Here is a 22637-nt window from a genome sequence, read left to right as displayed (position 1 = left end):
GCACCCGGCCGCCGGACGCCCCGGCCACGTGCGACAGCGTGGGACTCGTGGGACGCAGCGGAAGAAAGTCACATTCACTGCGCGTCCTAAAACCGCCGGCTTAGGCCAGGAATTGCTGCCCACCAGGTAGTGTTAAATCCTGCAAAGAAACAAGCCCAGTTATCCGCCATGGAATACTACTTTACCACAACCAGCTGCGGGTGGGGGGAGTTAGAATTCAGAAAGTGTGCATTTGGCAATACAAAGCCAGCCGTTCTTGAGAACAAAGGATCTAACTCTATTATAATCTCAGTACTAACAATTGAAGTGCTCATCTCTCCAAATAAAAATGGTAATGGTGGGGTAGTGTCCTGAGTAAACAAATTCACCTTTAAATAGCATTTTATGCATTTGTAAATACACTCCTTGAAGCCAAGATTTTTCTCAGGGCAAGGTGAGATGAGAACTGAGGCGCCTGTGAAGAGGTAATCAGGAGAATCCAGGCACAATCCTATGTGCCTGATCAGCTGCTGAAATTGTAGACCTTAAATGAGAAATAAACCTCACATGAGATGGGATAGAATTCTACGGTAACCATAAGGATAAAACTCCCCATCCGATCAATAAACGAGAATATAACAGGAGTTGTGCTGACAAAAAGAGAGGTACATTAAAAAAAAAAAAAAAAAGGAAATGGTTGGGAGGAAGGGATATGATGTTTCAGTCCTTTCTCACGGTCAAAGAAACAATGAGTACACTTTAGGTTTTCTTAGAAATTAAAATGAATAAAAAGACCCAACAAAGCAGCACTAATATAGAGATTTTATTTCAATTGTATTGAGTTTTTACAGCACATTGCATGTTTGTCACAACGCAACTGCACAGTTTGGATTTTTGGCCACATCATGTCACTTACACCCACAAGAGCTCTGAAAGGAGTATTTGATGAATATATCTGAGCCGACAGCCCAGAGTCTCTCTCCAAGGCCATGCAGTATGTTCACTGATGGATAGTCCCTCAAAACAGCCATACAAAATAGACAGGTACAGTCCCCTCAAACGTTACCAATCTTACTCCCCCTGAAAATGGGTGGAGTAAAGTGCAATGAAAGTCAAGTTAATTAAAAAGCCACTCACTACTGGCAGTAAATTTTAATGATTGAGAAAATGCTTAGAAGAATTTTATGTGTCAGAGACAAGGGATAGTTTGTTTCTCTTTCAATGATCTCAGGAATTTCCCAGACAAAATCTCCATTATTCAACTCCATTTAAACGAAAAACAGTTCTGCTAGACTGACCTAAATCCGCCAAAACTTTTTAGGTTACATCCATGGCAAGTATAATAGCACAGATGCTTCTCTGTAGGATTGAAAAGGTCAGGACAAATACAATTCTTGTTCTAAATGAAGATCCTAGTTATTTTTGAATAAAAAAATTTTTTTTCTAGGAAGCAACGTGAAAGTAGCAGTTAGATAGCTACCATAGTAGTTTAAAAAAGGATAAGCCTAAGTGTAATTTGCCTTTTATACACCAACAAATTAAAGAAAATACATAAAAGAAATCCTAGTGGCTTCATTATAGGTCAAGGAGACTGTATCTGTCCTAAGCACAGTACATGGCTATATTACTGTATCTTTTGGTTAAGTGCCACTGGTACATATTAAGATGAAAAAAAAAGATGTTTGGCCCAAATGGACACATTTTTCTCTCCCAATTTTGGTATCAAGGCTTTATTCTCTTCTGTTTGGGTTCCATTGTTAAGTGCACAGAAATAGACAGCAGCATTTGTACTGAAACCCTCACACGCCAAACAGCATATTCTAGGAGGTAAAAACCAAACACTAAATTCTACCCTCAAGGTGTCAAGTGTTCAGGATAAGAAGCAGTGTGACCCAGAGGAGGCAGCAGCCAAGGGAAAGACAACATGAGGGAAGTGGGTATGGAACAACAACAAAAAAAAACCATGGTTTTATTTTCATGCCAGGAGAGGATCAAGGTGTAGCTCCTGTGTTAGCACCAGGACGACTAGGAAAAGTCAGGCGCAAAGGGTAGGGCACAATCAGCAAGTATTTCACAAAGATAATTTCTGCTTTTCCCTTCTCATTCTTCACAGTGCATACCTCAAGAGCTGTCACTGAGTAATACAGATTACTGCCTTCACAGCTCAAAATAACTGATTTTTGTCAGGACTGAATATCAGCAGAGTTTTCCTCTGCTCCCAAAAATGTCTCATTCCCTAGAACTGTTCCCCTAAACTGACGATGGCCGATGAGCCAAGTGAAAAATACAGCAAAACCTCCACTTGATGAATCAGTCTTTAAAACCAAACTCCACGGAAAGACAGAACTAATGCAACTAGAGGGAGTGCCTCTAAAGACTGAGCCTTCATGCACAGACACAGAGCACAGAGGTACAGGGTATAGTTCGTTTCAAATAGGATAGGAATTCCTATCTTATATACTATAATCTGCTTTTTTCAAGGTGGAGGAGAGATGGATCTGGTTATCACTTGGAGTTTGGTTATACATATGCCTTTCTATTGCTGTTTGGGGCATACATCACCAGGCAGTATCTATGAAATCATTATCATGTGACCCCCCAGGAGAAAAACGCTGGAGTCACCAACTCAACATTAAGCTTCCAGACTCTGAGTCTGGATCAGGACCATTACCCCAAGGTGAGGGTCTCACCCGTAGAGGACCTCCTATCAAATTGGAATTCCTCTGCTCCAGTCTCGTGATACCGAGATTTTCTCAAGATGGTATCTTTGAGCTCTGTGATTTCATGAGCCATACCAAAAAACCTTCAAAACTACACCTGAAGCAGATTCTCCCTTCAAACCTGCTATAATTGGACAGGTCATTTCCTCTGGCATTCAACTGGAAGCTGTAGCAATGGGTTTCTTCAGATGTTGGCTCATGAGCTCCCTGGCACGAGATACTTGGATGTGTTCGTAACATGAGTTACAGACGAGAACTGGGTCATAGAGTTGTTGATCAGGAATGGGCAACTTCAGGTGGCAGCAGGCAGCACAAAATACATTCCCACAATTTCTGCCAAAGCACAAAGAGGGAAGACTTCAGCAGAAATGCCAATATACTGAGAATGAATGATACTCTAAGCCTTACATGAGTAAAGAAAAAAATTGGGAGCAAACAAAAATAGTTCCTATGAAGATGTCTCCATTTTCATATAGATTCAATTTTGTTCGTATGTAGGTATCTCGCTGCTTTTTGAGCCATACCAAATCATATTAAACATCTTACCTGCAATGATGTCTTCGTTTGGCCAACCAGAATTCACAGTCACAGTTATAGCAATGTGATGCCATATGGTCTGGAACCCAGCGAGTCACCTAACAGAAGGGACAAGGGAAAATTCCAGGTCCTTATCAACAAAGTGGAAGAGCAACCCTGCAACAAGGAGAGCATCCCAGGAGAAAACAAGGCCTGTCTTTATAGTTAGCCCTTACTAGCCTAAAATGAAGACACTCGACTAGAGGAGAGCTCAGTTTACAGCACATCACTTATCTCTGAGAAATATGAGAACTCACTGGCTTGCATAAGTACCCACTACATATTTGCCTAGACATACCTCAGTCTCTTTCTTATCAACAGGTTCCCAGCTTGCTTCTGAAAGGCAGTCTTCACTGTGATCAGAGCCAAAATCTTCTGTATCACTGCCATCTGACTCCTTCAAACACGTCTGAAGAAAAGGCGAAGACATCAACATCATCTTCATCTTCTCTAACATTTATTGTTTACTGTACATCACGTACTGTTCTAAGTGCATTACACGCAAGAATTTCTCGAATTCCTCACAACAATCTTGCGATGTATACTATTATTATCCAAATAAGAAAATAACACCCCAGAGAAAGTTAAGAGCTGATAGGTAGTAAACCTAGGATTTGAACCTAATGGTTTGGCTTTAGACCCATCTTCTTAACCAATATCCTATAACACAGTGTGGGAAGAATATTTCTTTTGTTACATTTAAACCTGGGGTTCGCAAACTATAGACCACAGGCCAAATCTAGCCTACTGCCTGTTTTTGTAAATCAGGTTTTATTGGAAGACAGCCGCACTCATTTATTTTCATATTGACTACAGCTGCTTCTGCCAAGTAGCTGCGACGATATGTCCCACAAAGCCTAAAGCATCTGGCCCTTTATCGAAACAGTTTGCTGACTCCTGGAGAACAGTTTTTGTGACCCTGAATAGTAAGAAATTGTTAGCCCTAACCATTCCATCCCAGCAAATGGACAGCAGGTAAATGGGAATGTCTTAATCAGAGGAAGTAAAGTGCCTATGTAGATGACAAGATATTAATGGGCAAGAAGCTGACTCCTAGAAGCTCCTGGACGACTGCAGTGCCAGAACCTCAGGCCTCCCAACATAGCGAAGGCTAGATGGTCCTCGTCATCTCTGACCTGGATTATCCTAAACATCCTAACCAGCCTCCCAACCTGGGTTTCAATTGACACACTATACCTAGAGTAGTATTCTTAAAATACAAATCTGATCATGTTACTCACTAGCCAAAAATGTTATTGCCTTGAGGACAGAATCCAAACAATAAGGGAACTCAAGGTGACCTTTCCAGTCCCTGTCTACTTCTCCAATATCATTTCTCACTGCCTCCCTCACAGTTCCAGCACAAGTGTACATGGACACGCACACACCTTACCCCTTTGTTCAAGCCCTATGAAGTACCTATTGCCTTCATTCTTTTGCAGATGGTACTTCCTTTTCACTGTTTACCTAGCTAAATATGACACGTTCTTCAGCACTCAGCTCAAGCATTATCTCTCAGCTTCTCTGACCTTTTACTCCATCCTAGCCCCCAACATCTGATGCTTCCTTCAAATAGAACACTTAAGAACATCAGTCTAATTGTTTGCTTGTGTCTCCCAATAGATTGTGAGTTCTTGAGAACAGGGACTATGTCTTTCATCCAACAGCTCATCTACCGAACAATGGCACACAGCAAGTACCCAATGAATGAATGTTGAATAGATGGAAGGCTAATGGACAGAATAAATGAATGGATGGAAGGAAGTAGGTGAATACTTACAAAATCATCCTCATAGTCCATGGGAGGCTCTTGTGGAGGTGCACAGCAGTGACGGATATCCAGCCTCATCTGCAGCTCACGCACCTGTCGACGTAGCTGCTCCACCTCTTGCTTGTACCCTGCTTCAATTTGCCGTAATCTATGCTGGATCACATCCGTAGGAAAGGGGAGTCCATCATCATCCAGGTAGAGAGGAGGCACTGGAGAAGGGCAGCTCAGTGGAACAGGCTTTGTGCTGGAGACCTGCTTTGGGTAACTGGACAACCATATCCGGTTGTTTTTTCCTCCTGGGCCAGTACAGTGTCCATTGGAATGACTAGAACAAAGAGGTGACTTCACCCCTTCTCTCTGAGCCCACTGGCCAAAGCAGGGCCCCGTTGCCCGCATCTGCTTACTGTTCGACCTCTTGCTACAACAACCATAGGAAAGCAGCCGCCGAGGGGTGGTCTCCCCACTTGGGAATGAAGTCACCATCCCCTGGAAGCTGTCCCAGTTGGACCCTATAAAGGAGAACTCACTAATCTGGCTCTGAGAAATTGGCCTTCGTGCCAATTCCAACGGCACTTTCCCAAAGCGAAGATTTTCCAGTAACTGCCCATTCCTATTATTCCCTCTTTTGCTAGTGTCTTCCTCTCCATGAATCAGATCTGGTACAGAACTGGGCTGTTCCTGGTGGGAGATACTTGCCACAGATCCCGGGGGATCTTGGTTGAGAAAGTCAGCAGTTGGATCTGGAGGAGTGTGGCAGGTAGCACTTGGTGGGTTGCAAAGGGTGCCCAGACTGTGACTTGGAGCAGATCTGGAGGACACACCTAGCCCAGAGTCTAGCTGGGCCTGCTTGGGGGCACCTGTGGGAGGCTCCTGGGAAGACTCAGAAAAATCACAAATTCCATCACACTTGTTGGAAATAACGTTAGAGAGCACACTGACAGCTGCTTTTTCAGGAAAATGTTCAGGTGGCTCCTCTGTGCCATCTAAAGTCCTACCCAACTCATCCTGGGCAGGAAGGTCTGAGGCTGGTACTTTAGTCTCTTCCAGGACTTTGATCTCAGGATCAGAGGTGTGGCTCTTCATTTCCTGGGGCACTGTGGCATTAAGCGGTTTGTAGCTTGGAGAGCAGCTTTTGTGACTCTTGAAAGGTTTATTGCTCAAGTAGTCTTTCTGGCTGCTGGATAGAGGGGGAGGAAGACCCATTTCTCCTACAGTCTGCTGAGGACCTTCTACCCCAGATTCCACAAAGGCTGTCTCTGATCCCTCAGGATTGCTATGCCAGGGTTCCAGGCCTACTCTGGCCTCCTGACAGTGGTTATTCAGGTTAGGGTCACTGGATGTGCGCGTCAGAGGGCTGCTTGTATCACAGGCAGAAAGAAGATCATCCATAGATCTGGTTTTAGGTAATCTGGAATGACAACACAATGCCTCCAGGTCAGGGAATGGGAGCTACCTCCAATTTACAGAATTAGGTCATCAAAGCCAGAGTTCACAAGAAATAATGACGTTTAAGATTACAAATAACCTATGCTCACTGCAAGAAATTTGCTTTGCCAAAAGTGTAGGCCGTGAACCCTGCCCTTAAGTACTCGGAATCTGTCCTCAGCTTTCGTCAGTCTTTGCTCTACACAATCTCCCTGGGCAATCTCAACCTCTCCCACGGTTTTTACTGCCTTCTAGGCTGATACCTTTTAAATCTACTATTTAAGCCAGGACTATACTGAGCCTCAACACTCCAACATGGTGAGACAGAAAGATGGGTTTTGGAGCTAGACAATACTGGCTCTGACACTGATTAGCTATATGACTACACGTTATTTAACCTCTAAGACACCTGGTTTCCTCTATGATAATAAATTAAACCTTGTAGAGATGCTATGATTCAAAATATAGTCAATCAACCACAAACTTATTAAGACTACACTCACAACTCCTCATTTTTACAACTTTCCTTACTATGTTACCCCTCCATCACAGTAGTAACCAACACAGCTTTTTACAACCATTGCACAACAACGTGCTTCTCTCAGTCCCAAGTTCCTCTGGTATACAGCACTCAAATTGTTCCAGAGGCATTAGTGCACACCAAATTGGTAACAGACATTTTCAAGAATGCAGTTCAAAAGTTCTTGGAGCAACAAAAACTTCAAGGAAATTTGCCAGGAAACAGCAGAGACATCATTGGGCTCCTATTTTTAGATGCCTCAGTCCAGCCCATACAGAAAAATCTCCCAAAGGTAGTTTACAATATAGCTAATTTCTCTAAGTGTTTGGTTTTTGAAACATATTATGTTTTTAAAAGTATGTTTGTGTTTGATTTTACTTTTGTAATCAATTATTTTTTATTTATATTTTTTGTGGTATAAAATTCCAGGAAGGCAGTAACAATGGTTATGATTACAGTCTCTGGAGTCCTATAGCCAGGGCCTGAATTCCAGCGTGGTAACTTTTCAGCCCCTCTCCACCCCTTCTTTTTACTTTTTATTACGGAAGCTTTCAAACATGCAAAAGTAGACAGAAGAATATGAAGAACACCCACATACTCTTTACCTAGATTCAACAATATCAACAGTCTGCCATCTTCCACAGCTGATTGCTGTGTGCACCAAAGGTTTAATCAATAAAATAATGGTGGTAGAGACAGTAATGCCTGAGGAGTCTGGCACAACAAGAGAATTTATCAGCTAGGGTGATCAGGGAAGGCTACACAGAAAGAGTAATATTTGAGCTGGGTATAGAAGAATGTGTTAGACTTTAATGGAAGAAGAGGAAAGAGGGTAGGACGTTTTTGATCTGGGGAAAACCAAAGGTAAGTCAGGTCAGCTGTTAGAGAAACCATTTCTTCTAAGATCTTTACAGCACTTGTTCTTCTAAATCCAACTCCCCATCTTGAACTATCTATAGCCTACTTCCTCTTTACTGTCAACTGATATTTCAATCCTAATCTCGTGTATCTCTTCTTTCTTCCCAAACGAACTTGTCTTTTCAACTTTTCAATGTCTATAGGTGGTACTAATATCCTCCTGATTTCTAAGCCTGCTACTGACTTTTCTACAATGTTTCTGATTTTAATCCTTGTCTTTTCCAGGGACTCTTCCCTTATATCTGAATTACAACAGTGCTGGCTAGTCTCTGTGCCTCCAACCACCTGGCTCAGAGATTAGTTCTCAAAAAATCCCATTGTCACCAGGTCACAATGACTTCCTACAATGATTTACTACTGACAGCTGAATCAAAATAAACTCCTCAGTGTAATGTTTAAAGCCCTTAATGAACAATCCTATATTTATTTCTTTCTATTTCTCAGAAGAGCTCCTTCCCAACCCCTGCGAGCCCCAAAGAAGTTCTTTTTTAAAAAAACTATCTCTCATGTATCCAATTCCTTTGGACCTCTCTCCACTAACATCATCACCAAGTTCATAACCCGCTTCATTCCAATCGTTCACTTAGGAATTTACTAAAGCACCTATTATGTGCCAGGCCTTGAGCCAGATACTAGGGCACAAAAAAGCCATGGTTCCTTCCTGGTCTTCCATGAGAAGTAAATAGTCTGAGTAAATAGTCACCAAATGACCCCTTTCTTACTTTTCATTTCTCTAACAGCTTTGAACTACACAAATTCTTACTTGCTTAGATGCTAACTTAGAACTGTTCTCTAGTTGTCCTATGTCTCATCTTACAGCTTTTTAAAGCATCTTAAATAGGATCAATAGCTTCTATTTCTTTGATATAGTCCATAAAACCTAATATAGTACTAGGTAATTTGTAGGTATTAAAGAAACATTTTTTGATGTGAAAAATTAGATACTGATACAAGGCAATGATTATTAAATGGGTCACGGAACTAATTGAGAATTTGATTAAAAGTTATGGCCCCTTTCCCTGGAAAAGTAAACTTATGAATCTATACCCAAATTCTGCATAGTTTGGGGAAGGAGAAAATCACAGAACTCCTAAAGCCTATTTGTGGGCCCCTGACAATGGATTCAGCTCCAAAAACCCTAAAACCAATAATTTAAGGGGTTGGGTTTTTTTGTTTTGCTTTATAATATTCAACCAATTATGTACGTTATACTAACATAAATGCAAAAGTATACATATAAGGTAACACTATTGAACTGTACATTTAAAAATGGTTTAGATGGTAAATATTGTTATATGTATTTTACCACACACGCAAAAGATAAACATAAGGATGTTAACTAAAGCACTCCCTATAATGACAAAAAAAAAAAAACACCTAAATGACCAATAGAAAACTAGTTATACAAATTCCTAAAACGAAGTAGGAAAAACAATTTGCAGAACAGTATACAATATTTGATTCTGTTTTTGTATTCAAAAAATGTTTCTATATGACGATGTGAGAATGTGAACATATCTAGAAGGACATATACTAATTAGCAGTAGACACCTGTGGGGACAAGGATCAGGAAGAGAAGTTTTTCGCTTTCTACTTTTATATTGTTTGACTTTTTCTTTTAAATAAGGGATATGTATTACTCTTATAATTTAACCAACTTCTATTCTACTTCCTCAAAAATATTCAGCCAGAAGATAACTTTAATTTTTCGTCTCCTTTTAAATTTTGGCCTTTCTCTGAGGGAGTAATGTGAAGGCCATCTCCCTCTGGGAGACCATTTCCCTGAAAGTCAGATGCTTCTGGAAATTAATGCTGGACACAGCAAAGGTTACTACTAAGAAAGCAAGCTCCCCATGCCTTCTATCAGTGAACAAAAGACCATTCCCACAAACATTCCTGAAACAGTCCTTTCTGTTCTGTTCTCTCCCCTGCTTGAGTATGTCACACAGGGTGATAGCAACTATGGGAAAGAAGGTAACCAGTCTTATCTTAAGAGAGAACCTTGAAAATGCACTGAGTGCACTCCAGACTAGCTGCAAGTCCTGGGCCAAGCTTCTCCTTCAACTGACTCAAGAAGTTGCTTTTAAATATCTCATGAAAGAACAATAACAACATTTAGGAAAGATACAAAGCAGTTATTGCCTTCCTAGTGGAGAAAGCAAGACGGGCAATTTTACCTGTCCAGAGAACGGCCAGAGAACTCCTGGCTCTGAGCCACCGGAGAAAGATAAAGATCCATGTTCTCCTCCCCAAGAGTGCATGGAGACGATGCTGGCAAGTAAACAGCAGTCCAGAGGTGCAGGGCCCGGACATGACACACAGGATGCAGGACCTAGGGAAGCAGCTCCATACTAGTATTTCGTGAGATGTTCCAGGTCCCTCTTCCTCCCCTAAGCCTTTGGCCCTATGTTCTCCCCACTGACTCAACCTGTTCTCCCTACAGGTTTCCAAGCAGCACCTAAAAGTTAAGGGTTCAGACTTACCATGTCTGAGCCAGGTGTGTAGAGGAAGTTATGAAAGTTCTTATTGCCAGCTCGCAGGAGGGCCCACACAGAGCAGGTCCGCTTGTAGATGTTGCGCTTCTCTCGCTCACAGGGGTTGTTGGCCAGGAATGTGCCGTAGAGGCAGGAGTACGTGTGCTGTACCAGCTTGACCTACAGGGCCAAGACAGCTTGTACCTGGGGGCTTTGGCACCATCCCCCAACCCTGGTCACAGGCTTTAGGACTTACTAGGAATGCTTCATTAAATTCGAACAGGCAGGGGAACTGCTTGAGCAGCTGATGAACAGAATCAAGCCACTGGAGGAACACAGGGCATTGCTCATTTTGGTCCTCTGCATTCTCTTGGTGGCCACAGCGATCTCCAAATTTATGCCCAAAATCCAGCCAGTCAGACTCTACTAATACTTGGAAGCCCTGCAAAGAAGAGAGAGTTCAAGCATAAAGCCCCTGTGGAAAGGCTAGTGTGCTATTCTCCAGAGGATGCCTGAAGCAGGGAGCTAGCAGCTACAGAGAAGAACAGGACAAAACCCAGAAGAGGACCCAAAGCACCAATGGCCTCTACTAAAAATCCAAGACAGATCCAGAGGGCCAAATATCTTGCCCACCATTCCCTTTCCCTCTGTTCTTTCCCACCCAACTCCTCTTAATACCTCCAATGTCCTGTAATACGGGTCCAGTAGTATTTTGGCCAGGGCTACGATCTGTGGCGTCCGGTCCCAGCCGTCTGAACAATGCACCAGCACAGGCCGGCCTTCCCGATCTACCGTATTAGCCACGAGCACAGCTGCCTTTAGCATCACCGACAAGTGCTGCAGCCATTTGGTGCTCTCCAGCGCCGATAACCAGCTACACAAGAGCAGAAATCAAGTCTGTCACAAAAAGCACTGAGGCTAGAACAGTCTCTCCACCACCCACGGCCAGCCACAGCTAACAAACTCCGTAGTGAGGCCTGATGAAAGAGACCCAGCCCATGGCCTTTCTGCTGAGAGATACCTAGCAAGAAGGTAAAGAAGACAGGACCTAAGGCAGACAAGAGACTTTTAAGAACAACAGAACTGGGCAGCATCACATGCACATTTAGCCGCTTTCTTTCCCCAGTTCTCTGTGTTCTTTGAGTAGGACAATTGATCCAAATGAAAGGAACCTAATGTCCTATGGCCGTGCCAAAGTCTTGGCTGAGAAGTAAGGTGTTCTTGGAATTGGCTCACTGCACCCAGGCCCTCAGATCTCCTGTACCTCTACACTTCCCATCTCCCCATCTAATCTTCCAAGAACAAGAAGTACTGGGTAAGGGATGAGACTGGAGAGAGGATGGAATAAAAGCAGGGAACACCTACTTGCTAGGGTCTGGCATCTGGCTACACACAGCACGGAGGTACTGGAAGCTGTTCCGGATGGCATGGATGTTGGCCATTCCCATGAACACGACCTCACAGTTGGGATAGTACTCTGTAGATGTGAAGGAGGAGAGTGGAACCTAAGAGCGTGTCCTGGAAACAGTTGTGCAGGACAAGAGCGGTCCCAGTGGGCAAGGTTTCCCTGGCAGGGCAGAGCACTCCGTCATGAGAACTAAATATACTCTGGAGATCTCACTCACCCTTTTATTTCTGGATACTCAGGTGCCATATACTAATAGTAGCAGTAATAACATAATAATAAATGACAGCCGTAGTACTACTAGTAATGATGTAGAATAAATTCAAAAAATAGTAGTTGCTTTGTGCCAGTAATTTTATATATGTAACCTCCAATCATCCAACAACTTTGCAAGGTATGTATCATCACCATTTTACAAAAGAGAAAATAAAACTTAGACTGATTAAGGAACTTAATCATAGTCACAGCTAGTAAGTGGCAGAATTCTGACTCCAAGCCAAGTTTGTTTGGCTCTTTCCACTACACAAGCTGCCCCCTCTTCATTAAGGCTACCCAGAGCACAGGCTAGCTGCAGACACTAGGACAACAGCGATACCTTCGCATTCGCAACCTCCACCCTTAGCCCGGTTAGCCACTGCTGCCGTGTAGGATCGAGCATCCAGAATCAGTAGCTTCTGAGGGGCTGCTGTGCTCTCCACTCCAGAGCATGCAGTCAGGGAGGAATCTAAATACACAACAGGGAGAAGATCCTGGGTCGGCCAGCCACCCAGCCTCACCCTACAACTAGAGACCCCTCACACCCCACAGCCTCCCAAAAGGCAGGGACCCAGGCATCTTGTGTGTTGTCATCTTCTTCCCATTCTCTCCCTGAGGACTCCCTGGGAGCCAATGAGGCCAAGGTAAGGGCCCGCTCCCCAGGGGGCCAGCACCACCCACACCTTACCAAAGTCAGTGTCACATGCCTCGCTGGAATCACTATTCCCAGTGCTGAGGGAGCCCCCAGTGGCTCTTGTCCCTGGGTCCAGGGCACAAGCTTTAGCGATGGATGTAACCAAGTACTCATCATCAGCATTGCGCCAGCCCCACCAGCTGATCTCTGGCTGACTGCAGCGGGCGATGGCAGCCCCATTGCGTAGGTGTCTGACAACAGAAAAAAAACGTCATGCCCTTGGCATTTGCAGCCCCCAGAGACCTACCGCTGAAACTCCACGGGGCCAGACCAAGCTCTCCAAAGCCAACAGGGCCCACCAGTTCATCCCCACCAAGAAAATAGCAACCAAAAGCTCACAGGGGGCTTTGCAGTTTACGAAGTGCTGTCATACACATTTCTCAAATGGGCTCTGTATTCCCAAGGTGACCTTGATACATCAAATCTGCATGGCACCTGCTCCAGGTACAGACACCCAGCGGGAGAACAAGCCTGAGCCCAGAGCATGAACAACTCCAAATCCCAACACCTGTCTCACTCTATTTTAGATACAATGTTCTAGTCAGGGGTTGGCAAACTTTTTCAGTAAAGAACCAAACAATAAATTTTTGGCTTTGCAGGTCACGGCCAGTCTCTGTCACACACTCTTCTTTTTGTTTCTCTTTCTTAAATAACCCTTTAAAGATGTAGAAACCGTTCATAGCTCACAGGCTGCAGGCTAGATTTGGTTCAGAGGCCGTTTTGCCAACCCTTTCTAATGCAGTATTTTACACACACACACACACACACACACACTCACCCTCAAAAGAAGTTAAGTGAATAAACTCTCTAAAAGCCTCATCTTTAGGAGAAAAAAAAGAGGCATTTTTTGCTTTAAAATTATTTCATAGCTACTTGCCTACAGGGTGTCAATTCCCAGTCAACCATGTTGCCGCAAATCTCCACTTGTGACTCTTATTGCATAAAAAATACCCTCCTATTTCTCACCCCCAGTGCCTCACCTATACACAACCACGGGGATCCGCTTCCAGGAGCGGAAGGAAGCCACATTCTCCAGCTCTTTATCTGTGATCCATACAGGAACCAGAAGCTTCTGTGGGTAACTGGGACACAATCTGAGAAGAGATCACGTGGCATCACTAAGTTTGATCTAAGATGTAATAACAAGATCCCCAAGGATGGCTTTGTGGAAGGAAGAACCAAGAACGTTCCTCCTGCACAGAGTCAGGAGCTCTGCCCACCATGCCTTACCCATATATGGAGGAGGTCTGGGTGTGGATGTGTCTTTGGTTTCCTACCCCCTGCCCTCTTACTTGTAGTTGCTGTTGATATGAGAGACTCTCCAGACATTCTGCAGGTCAAAGCCCATCCTCGCAAGTTCAGCCTCCTGTCGACATCGTATGTGCTCTCCTGCAACACAGCCCCCATGCCTCTCAGCATCCAAGAATTCCATGTCCAGAGGTATAGGAAGGGTGAAAACCGAGAAATAAGAAGTCACCCAAAGAAAACAGCCTGGTCTCACCTGGCTGACACAGGTGGGTATGCTGGTCTTCCTCGGTCAGCCCCAGGCACCAGGCATGGTAGGCAAAGGCAAAGAGGTCCTCAGGCTTGGCAGGTCTTGCTGTGGCCCGGCTTAGCCGTGAGAGCCACTCTTGGCACTGCTTGAAAGTGGAGAAGTGGCACCTGCCAGGCAAGAAGCCACAGAGTGAAGCAAGAGGCGGGTGTGCATTGGGGCCAAAAGGGTCAAAAACATGGCCACAGAAAGGCTGTGGGGAGAGAAGGCTGCAAAGCAGGAGTAACAGGGACCCTGGGAAGGACCAGGGACACTGGCCAACACTGAAGAGAAGTCGTCTTTGTCATAATTCTCTTCTCAAGAGCTCTTCTCCTTGAGACATATTTGTCTCGTCTAAAAGGGCCCTACCAATTCTCATATCAAATCTAAAGGCCATCGCATGGCCCTGAATGTCACAACTCCTTGTGTTATCTCTCATGCCTCCTTAACACAAACTTTCAGGCAGGAAGTCCTGCTCACCTTATTCCTGTCTCCTTGTTTTTTCACTTCTGCTTGATAATGTCTTCTCTCAGCCTCGCCACATCCTACTGATACTCTGAAGACAGTTTCAGTCCCACCCCATGAAGCCTTCCCAGCCTGCTCCACTCCACAGACCCCTTCCTCTCTTATTCTTAATATGCTTGGAGGATTAAATGGTAAGTTTTTCCAAGGCATATTGCCACATGTTAACTCTTCCTTTGGAACTAGACTTTAACCTCTGGAAGGAAGAGCAATGTGGCCTCTCCTTCTGAATCCCTACAGACTGAGCACACAGCACATTCTAAAATGGGCAGCCTTTATCACTCAGCCATAAGAAGAGATGAAATACTGCCATTTGCGACATGGATGGACCTTGAGATAATCATGCTAAGCGAAATAAGCCAGACAGAAAAAGCTGAAAATCACATGACATCACTTATACGTGGAATATAAACCTAAAAGCAACAAATGAGCAAGACAAGCAGAGACTCATGGACATGGACTATAGACTAGTGGTTACCAGAGGACTATAGAGTAGTGGTTACTAGTGGGGTGGGGAGGAGGGGGAGATAGATAGGGTATAGGTGGGTAGGGGGAGGGTGAAGTGGGTAAAGGGGATCGAATATATGGTAGCTGAAGGAAAATGGACTTTGAGTGGTAAACACACAACAGAATATATAGATGTCAAATGATAATGTACACCTTAAAATTATATAATTGTATTAACCAATGTTATCCCGATAAACTTAATAAAAATAAAAAATAAAATAAACTTAAAAATAAAATAAAAATAAAATATTTGAGGAAAAAAATAAAATAAAATGGTCAGCCTTTTCATAATCCTTGGATTCATCCTAAATTCTTCTTTCTCTCATATCAAATCTGTAAGCAAATTGTGTCATCTCAAAAATTTGACTGCTTTTTGCCATTTTGATTGCTACCACCCTACACAAGCCACCATGATCTCTCATCTGGGTAACTACAATAGCTTCTTAACTAGTCTCCCAACTTCTGCCCTTGCTTTTGTCCCTGTCCCCTTACATCTATACTAATATAGCAGCAAGAGTGATTCTATAAAACATTAATCAGATCATGTCACTCCTTTGCTCAAAACCTTCCAGTAGTTTCTCATTTCTCTTAAAGTAAAAGCCAGTCATGTGACAGCCTGACACCCTCCCTTACCTCTCAGGTCTTATATCCCATCTCTCTCACTCATGTGTACTCCACTCCAGCCACGCTAGCCTCCTTGCCATTCTCTCAATATGCCAGGTACAAACCCATCTCAGGACTTTTATACTCACTGTTACCTCTGCCTGGCACATTCTTTCTCTAAATACCCACATGGTCACTTTCTTCAGGTCTTGACTCAAGTATCACCTTTTCAGCGCAGGCTTCTCTGATCACTTTGTTTAAAGCTACAACCTTCTCCCCCATAGCATTCCATATCCCTTTCCCTGCTTCATTTTTCACCTGTACAATTAGGATCATTTAACATATTTTACTCGTTTATTATTTATTGCTGACATCTCTCCATTGGAATATAAGTTCCATAAGGGCAGAAAATTTTGTCTATTTGTTCCCTGCTCTATCCCCAGTGCTTAGAACAGTCTGATATAGAGCAGGGTACTCAATAAATGTATGTTAAATAAATGAACCAACAATAATGTGAGTGCTGTATGCCAGATCTCATCCTACATGCTTTCATATACATGATCTCATTTAATCCTTATGATGACCCCACGGGTGAAGCATTATCCCCATTTCTTCAGGTCAAGATACTGTGGGTCAGAAAGTTGATTTCTCAATCCAGACAGGGTTTTCACCTTTCCTCCCAAATTGGGAAAGTCAGGCAGTATTTTTCCTTTCTTGCTCCACAGAAACCCTGCAGCAGAGAGGTCTGGGCAAGACCAGGGGAAGAGGATCTGAGTAAGGTCCTGTCGTTCTTACCTCACCACTTTGGAGTCCTTGCAGGCAATGTGCAACTGGAACATATCACGGCTCTCCACACTGTCAATCATCCGGAGGGGGACCTTTAAGGGAAGGGCAAACTAAAGCTCAGATCCCCTCTCTCCATATCACTGCTCATTCCCACCCTACCCCAGATGCTGATGTATCAACAGAAGAAAGGAAACCAATATTTACTGAGGGTCTGTTAAGTGCCTGATAACTATGCTGGGTCTTCTATCTATGTGACCCCAATTAATAATCATTAGAACCCTGCAAGGCAGTTATTTTCACCCCATGCTATTAAGAAAGAAATTGAGCCTCAGATGGGTGACTTGACCAAGGTCATGTAGTTGTTAAGTGGCACTCTTCAAACAAGCCACTGTGCCCCTTAGAAAGGCCAGCAAGAGAATAAGGGAAAGAGAGGAGGGGAAAGGCGAATAAATGAGACAGAAAGACCTATAGCTAGGAGAATGAGGCAGGAAAACAAAAAGTTAGTGAGAAAAAAGAAACCCCAACTTTTGGAGACATGATCAAGCAGAGCATTGGAGCAATCCCACCTTGTACCTCACAAGGATTCTGGTTTGAGTGTGGGAGAACAAGATATGAACTCACGTTGATGACGGAGTCCTTGAACTTAATATGCAGTCGATAGTTGGAGATGGCGATGAGGGCATCGGCTGCCCTGCCCAGGAACTCCACTCCCTCACCCTGCAGCACTGTGAAGGGCACCTGCCAAGGGGCAGAGGAACCCTCAGTCCAGGAGTAAGTCACTCCTCCATTCCCTTCACTGACCTGTGGGATCCCTGCTGGAAAAGGTGGGCCAACGCAGGACAGAAGAGTCCTCTCCACAGTAACAGCACCAGGCAGCAGCTGCATAGGAAAACTGCCTTTCCTTCCCTGAGGCCAAAGGCCCTATAATGCACATGCAGACAGACTCCCCTCCCTCCAGAAACCAGGGAGCGGGAAGTCAGAGCTCAGGTACCAGATCCCCTTAGAGATATTTAGGAGGGGAAGGTATTTTTTAACTCTGCAGGGAGCTCCACCCACCCTGGGCCCCCAACTCCTCCTTACCTGTAGATTCTCCTCTTCTTTCACTAGTTCCTTGGGGGGGAACAGGTCCTTGGCTTGGATGTACTCCAGGCTGGGGGGCCCCTCCTCACCCTGTGGGGATGGCCTCGGCCTTAAGTCACCAGGCTCCACTTGGCCCATTAGGCCTCATACCGCTGCCCTCCCCTCAATAAATCCAAATATACCCCATATACACTTATAAAAGTTCTGGTCACAGAAGAGGTACCAGGCTTGGTGGGAGGGGTGAGGTGGAAGGGATACTCAAGCTTAGTAAGCCTTAGGGAAAAGTAAGGTCCAAAGAGGAACTGGGAATCTACACTCCTCAAAGGGGGATCTCCTGTAGAACTAAAATTCCCCAAATGGAGGAGAGAAAACTAAAGAAATGAAAGACTATGTAGGGGTACAACAGAAGTGGGAGTGGGAAGTGCTGCTCTGAGAAAAAGGAATCAGGTGTGGCAGCTGGTTATAAAGACAGGAGAGAAAGCAGGACCTAAGGCCACTGAGACTTCAACCTGGTGAGTGAAGGAAACAAAGAGGAGTGGGCCAGGGGGATTCGGTCCTGTGCCTCTAGAGGGCCTGCGTGGATGCTTTCAAGAAGAGGATGTGTTTTGGAGCTGAGCTTATCTTCCAGTTCAGCCCACCACCTATCCAGCCCCCACCACCTGCCAAGCCACCTGCCCTGTCTGCTGATATGAGGGGGAATTCCTGAGGATACCCAGAACAAGCAGAAGTCACTCCCCTCCCGACAACCAGGGAGGAGGGACTAGGGGATCTGTGGGCCTGGGAGAAACCAAGAGACCCAAGGACAGCCAGGGTAGAGAGAGAGGCCTGGCAGACGCCCACGGGGGTGAGGAGGGGAGGGTGGGAACATCTGAGAGGACAGATGGGGAAGCTGGGAAGGAGCATTAAGCCAAAGAGGGAGGAGGGGAGGACTGAGAATGATGCAGAGGTACGCAGGCCTGCAGAGGCAGAGAAGATGGAGAAGAGGCTGTCTGGGGGACAGTCAAGGAGAAAAGACTGGCGTGTCAGGTGAGGGATGGAGTGGTGGAGGGGGAAGGGACTGAAGCCAGGGAGACAGCGCAGACATCCTGTGCTCCCCAATCAGCCCCCTAACATCCCAGACTGCCTACTAGCCACATCCCACATCCCCAAGCAAGGATGCAGCGGGTGGGACCAACATGGAGAGGAGTTAAAGGGATGTACCCCTGCAGGGCGGGGCCTGGAGATCTGCAGTCAAGGGCAGTGTCTGCGGGATCAAGATGGGTCACAGAATTTCCATCCCCGGCCTTCGACAATCCCCCGAAGATTAAAGCCAAGTCCAAGAAAGAAAAAGGATAATTCTCCCCTCCCCTTCCAGGGGCCTTGGGAAGGGGGATGGGCTGAAATTCGGAATCTCAAGAGACGGCCCTGGGCGGGGCTGCGGGTGCAGCAAGCGCTGGGGCCCCTGGGCCCCCACAGGCGGGGCCGGCACTTACAAAGCAGCTGAGCATGGAGCAGGATACGCGGGCGGTCAGGCTCATGGTCGCGGGAGGTCTGGGCCAGCGCACATGTCCCCGGAGCTGCTGCGCTGCCGCCCAGTCCCAGGCGCTCGCCGCATCCCGGCTGCGGGGCCCGACAGATGCAGCCGCGGCGGCCAGGAGGCGAGAGCACTGGCGGCGGGGCCTCCGCGCGGCTCCCGCGCGCCTCTCCCCTCCTCTCCACAATAGAGCGAGCCCAGCTCCGCCCTCCCGCACGAGCGCGGAAGGGAGGGGAGCCAGCGGAGGGGACAGCCCGGGACCGCGCCGGGAAGGCAGGGACGGGGCGGGTTCTCGGAGCCCCGCCCACAGACCAAGGCCCCGCCCCCCGCAACCCCTCAGCCGCGTGGGTAGTCCTCAGGGGATGTCTTGGGGCTTTCAGTGGGGCTGTTCCCAGACAGCGCGAAAGGGGAAGGCGAGACGCCTACATCTTTTCACTTCCCATCTTCCCAGGTGAGCCACCCAGAAACCCTGTTTTCACACGTCTGTCCTCTCGCCCTCCCTTCCTCTCTGAGTTCCCCCAATATGTGTTCTGAATTGCCAAGATGAAGGTCACTTACCTCTATCCACCCCATGCCCTTTCCAGTTTCAAGGCTTCCTCCTTTTCCTCCAGAACCACCACCCACAGTACCCCTGACCATCAGTGTCCTCCAGTCCCCTGATCTCACTAAATCCCACTCCCTTTTTTCCCCTTAGAGTGGACACTGGGCTAGTGCCAGGTTGGTCATGCCACACCCCTAAAAGGGAAATTCCCTGAGTTTTTAATTCCAAGGCCCCTGCCCAGCCTTACTCCTTTCGCTTCATCTCCCCCTTGTTTCACATCCTCTGACTTCTGAATAAGAAAGTCTTTCTTGGAAGAGAAAAAATTTCTTAGGCTGGGAAACAAAAGAGCTGGAACTATGGACCACAGAAGCTATACAAAAACAAACTTGAAACCCAAGGGTAGAGAGATGATGGGAGTTGGGTAGAGGGCCAAAGAATAGGGAGCAGTGATAAGAGGCTCAAAATGTCACCAAGAGTCACAGGTAGAGCTGGTTGGAACACCACACTTTCTGTGCCTGGTAACTTTCAGAAACCGGGGCTTTGGTTTAGGTTTGGGTTTTGGAAGAAGAGAAGAATGGGAGAAAAACCTGACATTTTATTAAGCCAGACATATTTCAAACATTATCTCACGAAAACCTTTTGATTCCCCAAGAAGTGAGCCTTATCCTGTTTTACTGGCGAGACTTCAGACTTAGAGAGAAAGTATGCAGTTTAGTTAATGGAAAATATAGAGAATCATTATAACCACCCCCAACCCTCCAGCGATATTCTGGACACCTTGGGGGTGCTATCCTGCTATATATCCAATAACCTGTTGCCTGCAATAGCTTAACAGACAACAGCACCTTGGAGATGGAGAAGCCCCACACTTTTGGTGGAGTCACTCTTGATATAGCACCCACAAATTCAAGGGCCCCAGTAGGAAGTACAAGGATCTTGAGATAAATGCGGCCTAGCTTTTCAGGCCAGACAGAGAGTTTCTACCAGGGACCCAAGAAAAGCAAGATAAGGGCCATTATAAAGAGCTAAGAGAGCCGGTGGTAGTGTGGGGAAAGTATGGCATTGCACATGCAGAAAAAGACTTCTAGAGGCTTCCTGTCCCAGTGCCATGTGTTGGCTGATGTTTTGCAATCCAAAGAAACTCTAATTTATCTCCAGAGCAGATGAACCTGTTTAGGAGCTAAACAGAGTAGCCTGGAGCTCAAGGTCCAGGAGGGGCGGGGCAGCTTCACTGAGAAAGACACAAGGATTACAGAAAACACAAAGGTCTGAAGAAAGAGAGAGCACTCACCATTCTACCGTGGTGAGGGTCCTGGCTGCCTGCTTCTCACTGTAAGGAGACAGGAACATAAGAGTAAAGAACACCATTAACATTACTATAGAATCAATAAATGCCATACATCTACTCTTGAACTTCTCTACAACCCTTATTCTCCTCCCTCACAGAGAATCCAGCTTCTCCACAGGTCACCATGCCAGAGGCAATGGGAGCTACATGGGGAGAAAGCAACAAGTGATTCTGCAGGGCATAAAGTCTGCCACAAAGTTCTGTAGCAGGAATGAGTATCATCCAAGATTATTCAGCAGAACTCAAGAGTCTTGATTCCCAGACCCAGAAGGAGAAATAGAACTCTCCAAACCCCATTCTTTGTGGGAGAGCAAAAGAACTGCCAACTCTGAAGAGACAGAGACTGCTCAACCAGGACTCACTTCTGGTCTTGGGGGACAGGAATCCATGGGAATGCTCTGCCGGTTTGAGTCTGGCAGTAGCATCCACCTGATCTGTTTACTAGGGGCAGAGTCCAGAGGAGAGGACAAGAGGGTGGGGACCACAACCTGTGATCAGAAGGCAGCAGGGCTGGACAGGCCCTGCTGAGTATACTTGACACTACGTGGGGTGCAGGTTAGTGGGAGGAGGCCGTACAACAGGGACAGAATCAGGCCAGCCTAGGGCTCAGAGTCAGTAACTGTCAAATGGGCCTAAGCAACAGAAATTCCAGATGGGCCTCCTTGGCCCACTTAGGGAGCCAGGCCCAGGTTTCTCTGACACTTTCCTTCATGCTTGCTATCTGAGCTCGGGCAGTCCAGCAGTGCTCCCCTAGAAGGCTGCAGGGATAAAAGCCTCCATCTGTAGTCCTGCCCGCCTCCTTGATCACAGCCCACGCTTCCTCATGGGGGAGCCAGCAAGCAACAAGCCAAAGGTGCTGCCTCACCGCCCACTGGCACGCAGCCTCAGGGAAGCGAAGAGAGAGACGAGGACCAGGCCTGAGAGGCCCAGGGTTCCTAGACCTAAGGGATCTGGCCCCGGGGGGCGGGCCAGGCTGGTAGGGGAGCCCAGGTGCCCAGGTTCTAGGGGCGGAGCCTAAAGACTCGGGGGCGGAGCCCCGAGTGACAGAGGGCGGGGCTCACGAAAGCTAGTGGGGCCGGGGCGGGGCCGGGCAAGACGGGGTCGTTGCGGTTCCCAGATTGGCAGTGCACGGGGCACGGTGACTCACCCAGGCGGCGTCCGCCCGACCCTCCGAGGCCGCGGTCTCACCACTTCCGTCTCCCGCAGCTGCTGAAGCCACGCAGGTCCGACCCCACCACGGTGCCCCTGTCCCCAACCAATCGTACCCCTGTTCTGTGCCCGCCCTGGCCAATAGCCACACGAAGTCCCGCCCTGCCCCCACCACGCAGCCGCCGCCCTCGCTCTTCGCGCCGCTCATTAGTCAAGTTGGGCAGACGCCCTCCCAGCCTTTAGCCTATCGGGTGCCGGAAGACGAGACTGTACCTGGAGGGAGGAGGTGCGGTGCCGAGAAAAGACACGACCAATGGGAA

The 22637-nt window shown here is 46.4% G+C and overlaps 2 protein-coding genes across 4 annotated transcripts in view; both read right to left on the bottom strand.

Annotated features, from left to right (window-relative positions):
• Positions 1 to 2772, bottom strand: part of HSF5 (heat shock transcription factor 5) — a 37258-nt gene extending 34486 nt beyond the window's left edge. The window contains exon 1 of the mRNA XM_011375114.1: positions 2670 to 2772. Within this exon, the coding sequence (XP_011373416.1) occupies positions 2670 to 2772 (103 nt within the window). The remainder of the gene's footprint in view (positions 1 to 2669) is intronic.
• On the bottom strand, positions 784 to 22421 carry MTMR4 (myotubularin related protein 4). Of its 3 annotated transcripts, XM_011375080.2 has the most exons (19): positions 22316 to 22421; positions 21112 to 21150; positions 17767 to 17856; positions 17308 to 17424; positions 16696 to 16778; positions 14239 to 14399; positions 14030 to 14126; positions 13718 to 13831; positions 12732 to 12928; positions 12384 to 12512; positions 11749 to 11860; positions 11062 to 11257; positions 10640 to 10825; positions 10393 to 10563; positions 10087 to 10241; positions 5056 to 6454; positions 3574 to 3684; positions 3246 to 3334; positions 784 to 3032 (listed from the first exon to the last, which is right to left on the bottom strand). In XM_011375080.2, the coding sequence occupies exons 2-19, from the start codon at positions 21112 to 21114 to the stop codon at positions 2855 to 2857; spliced, it is 3588 nt and encodes a 1195-aa protein (XP_011373382.1). In that variant the 5' UTR covers positions 21115 to 21150; positions 22316 to 22421; the 3' UTR covers positions 784 to 2854. The 3 variants fall into 3 exon arrangements, with proteins under 3 accessions (XP_011373382.1, XP_011373381.1, XP_023376140.1); XM_011375079.2 differs by lacking the exons at positions 21112 to 21150; positions 22316 to 22421 and adding an exon at positions 19239 to 19526; XM_023520372.1 differs by lacking the exons at positions 12384 to 12512; positions 21112 to 21150; positions 22316 to 22421 and adding an exon at positions 19239 to 19526.
• Positions 22422 to 22637: the final 216 nt, after the last annotated feature.

The sequence above is a fragment of the Pteropus vampyrus genome, unplaced genomic scaffold (genome assembly GCF_000151845.1).
Source record: "Pteropus vampyrus isolate Shadow unplaced genomic scaffold, Pvam_2.0 Scaffold261, whole genome shotgun sequence".
Taxonomy (NCBI): Eukaryota; Metazoa; Chordata; class Mammalia; order Chiroptera; family Pteropodidae; genus Pteropus; species Pteropus vampyrus.
The sequence above is the reverse complement of the archived record's forward strand: the minus strand, read 5'-3'. Positions and strand labels throughout refer to the sequence as shown.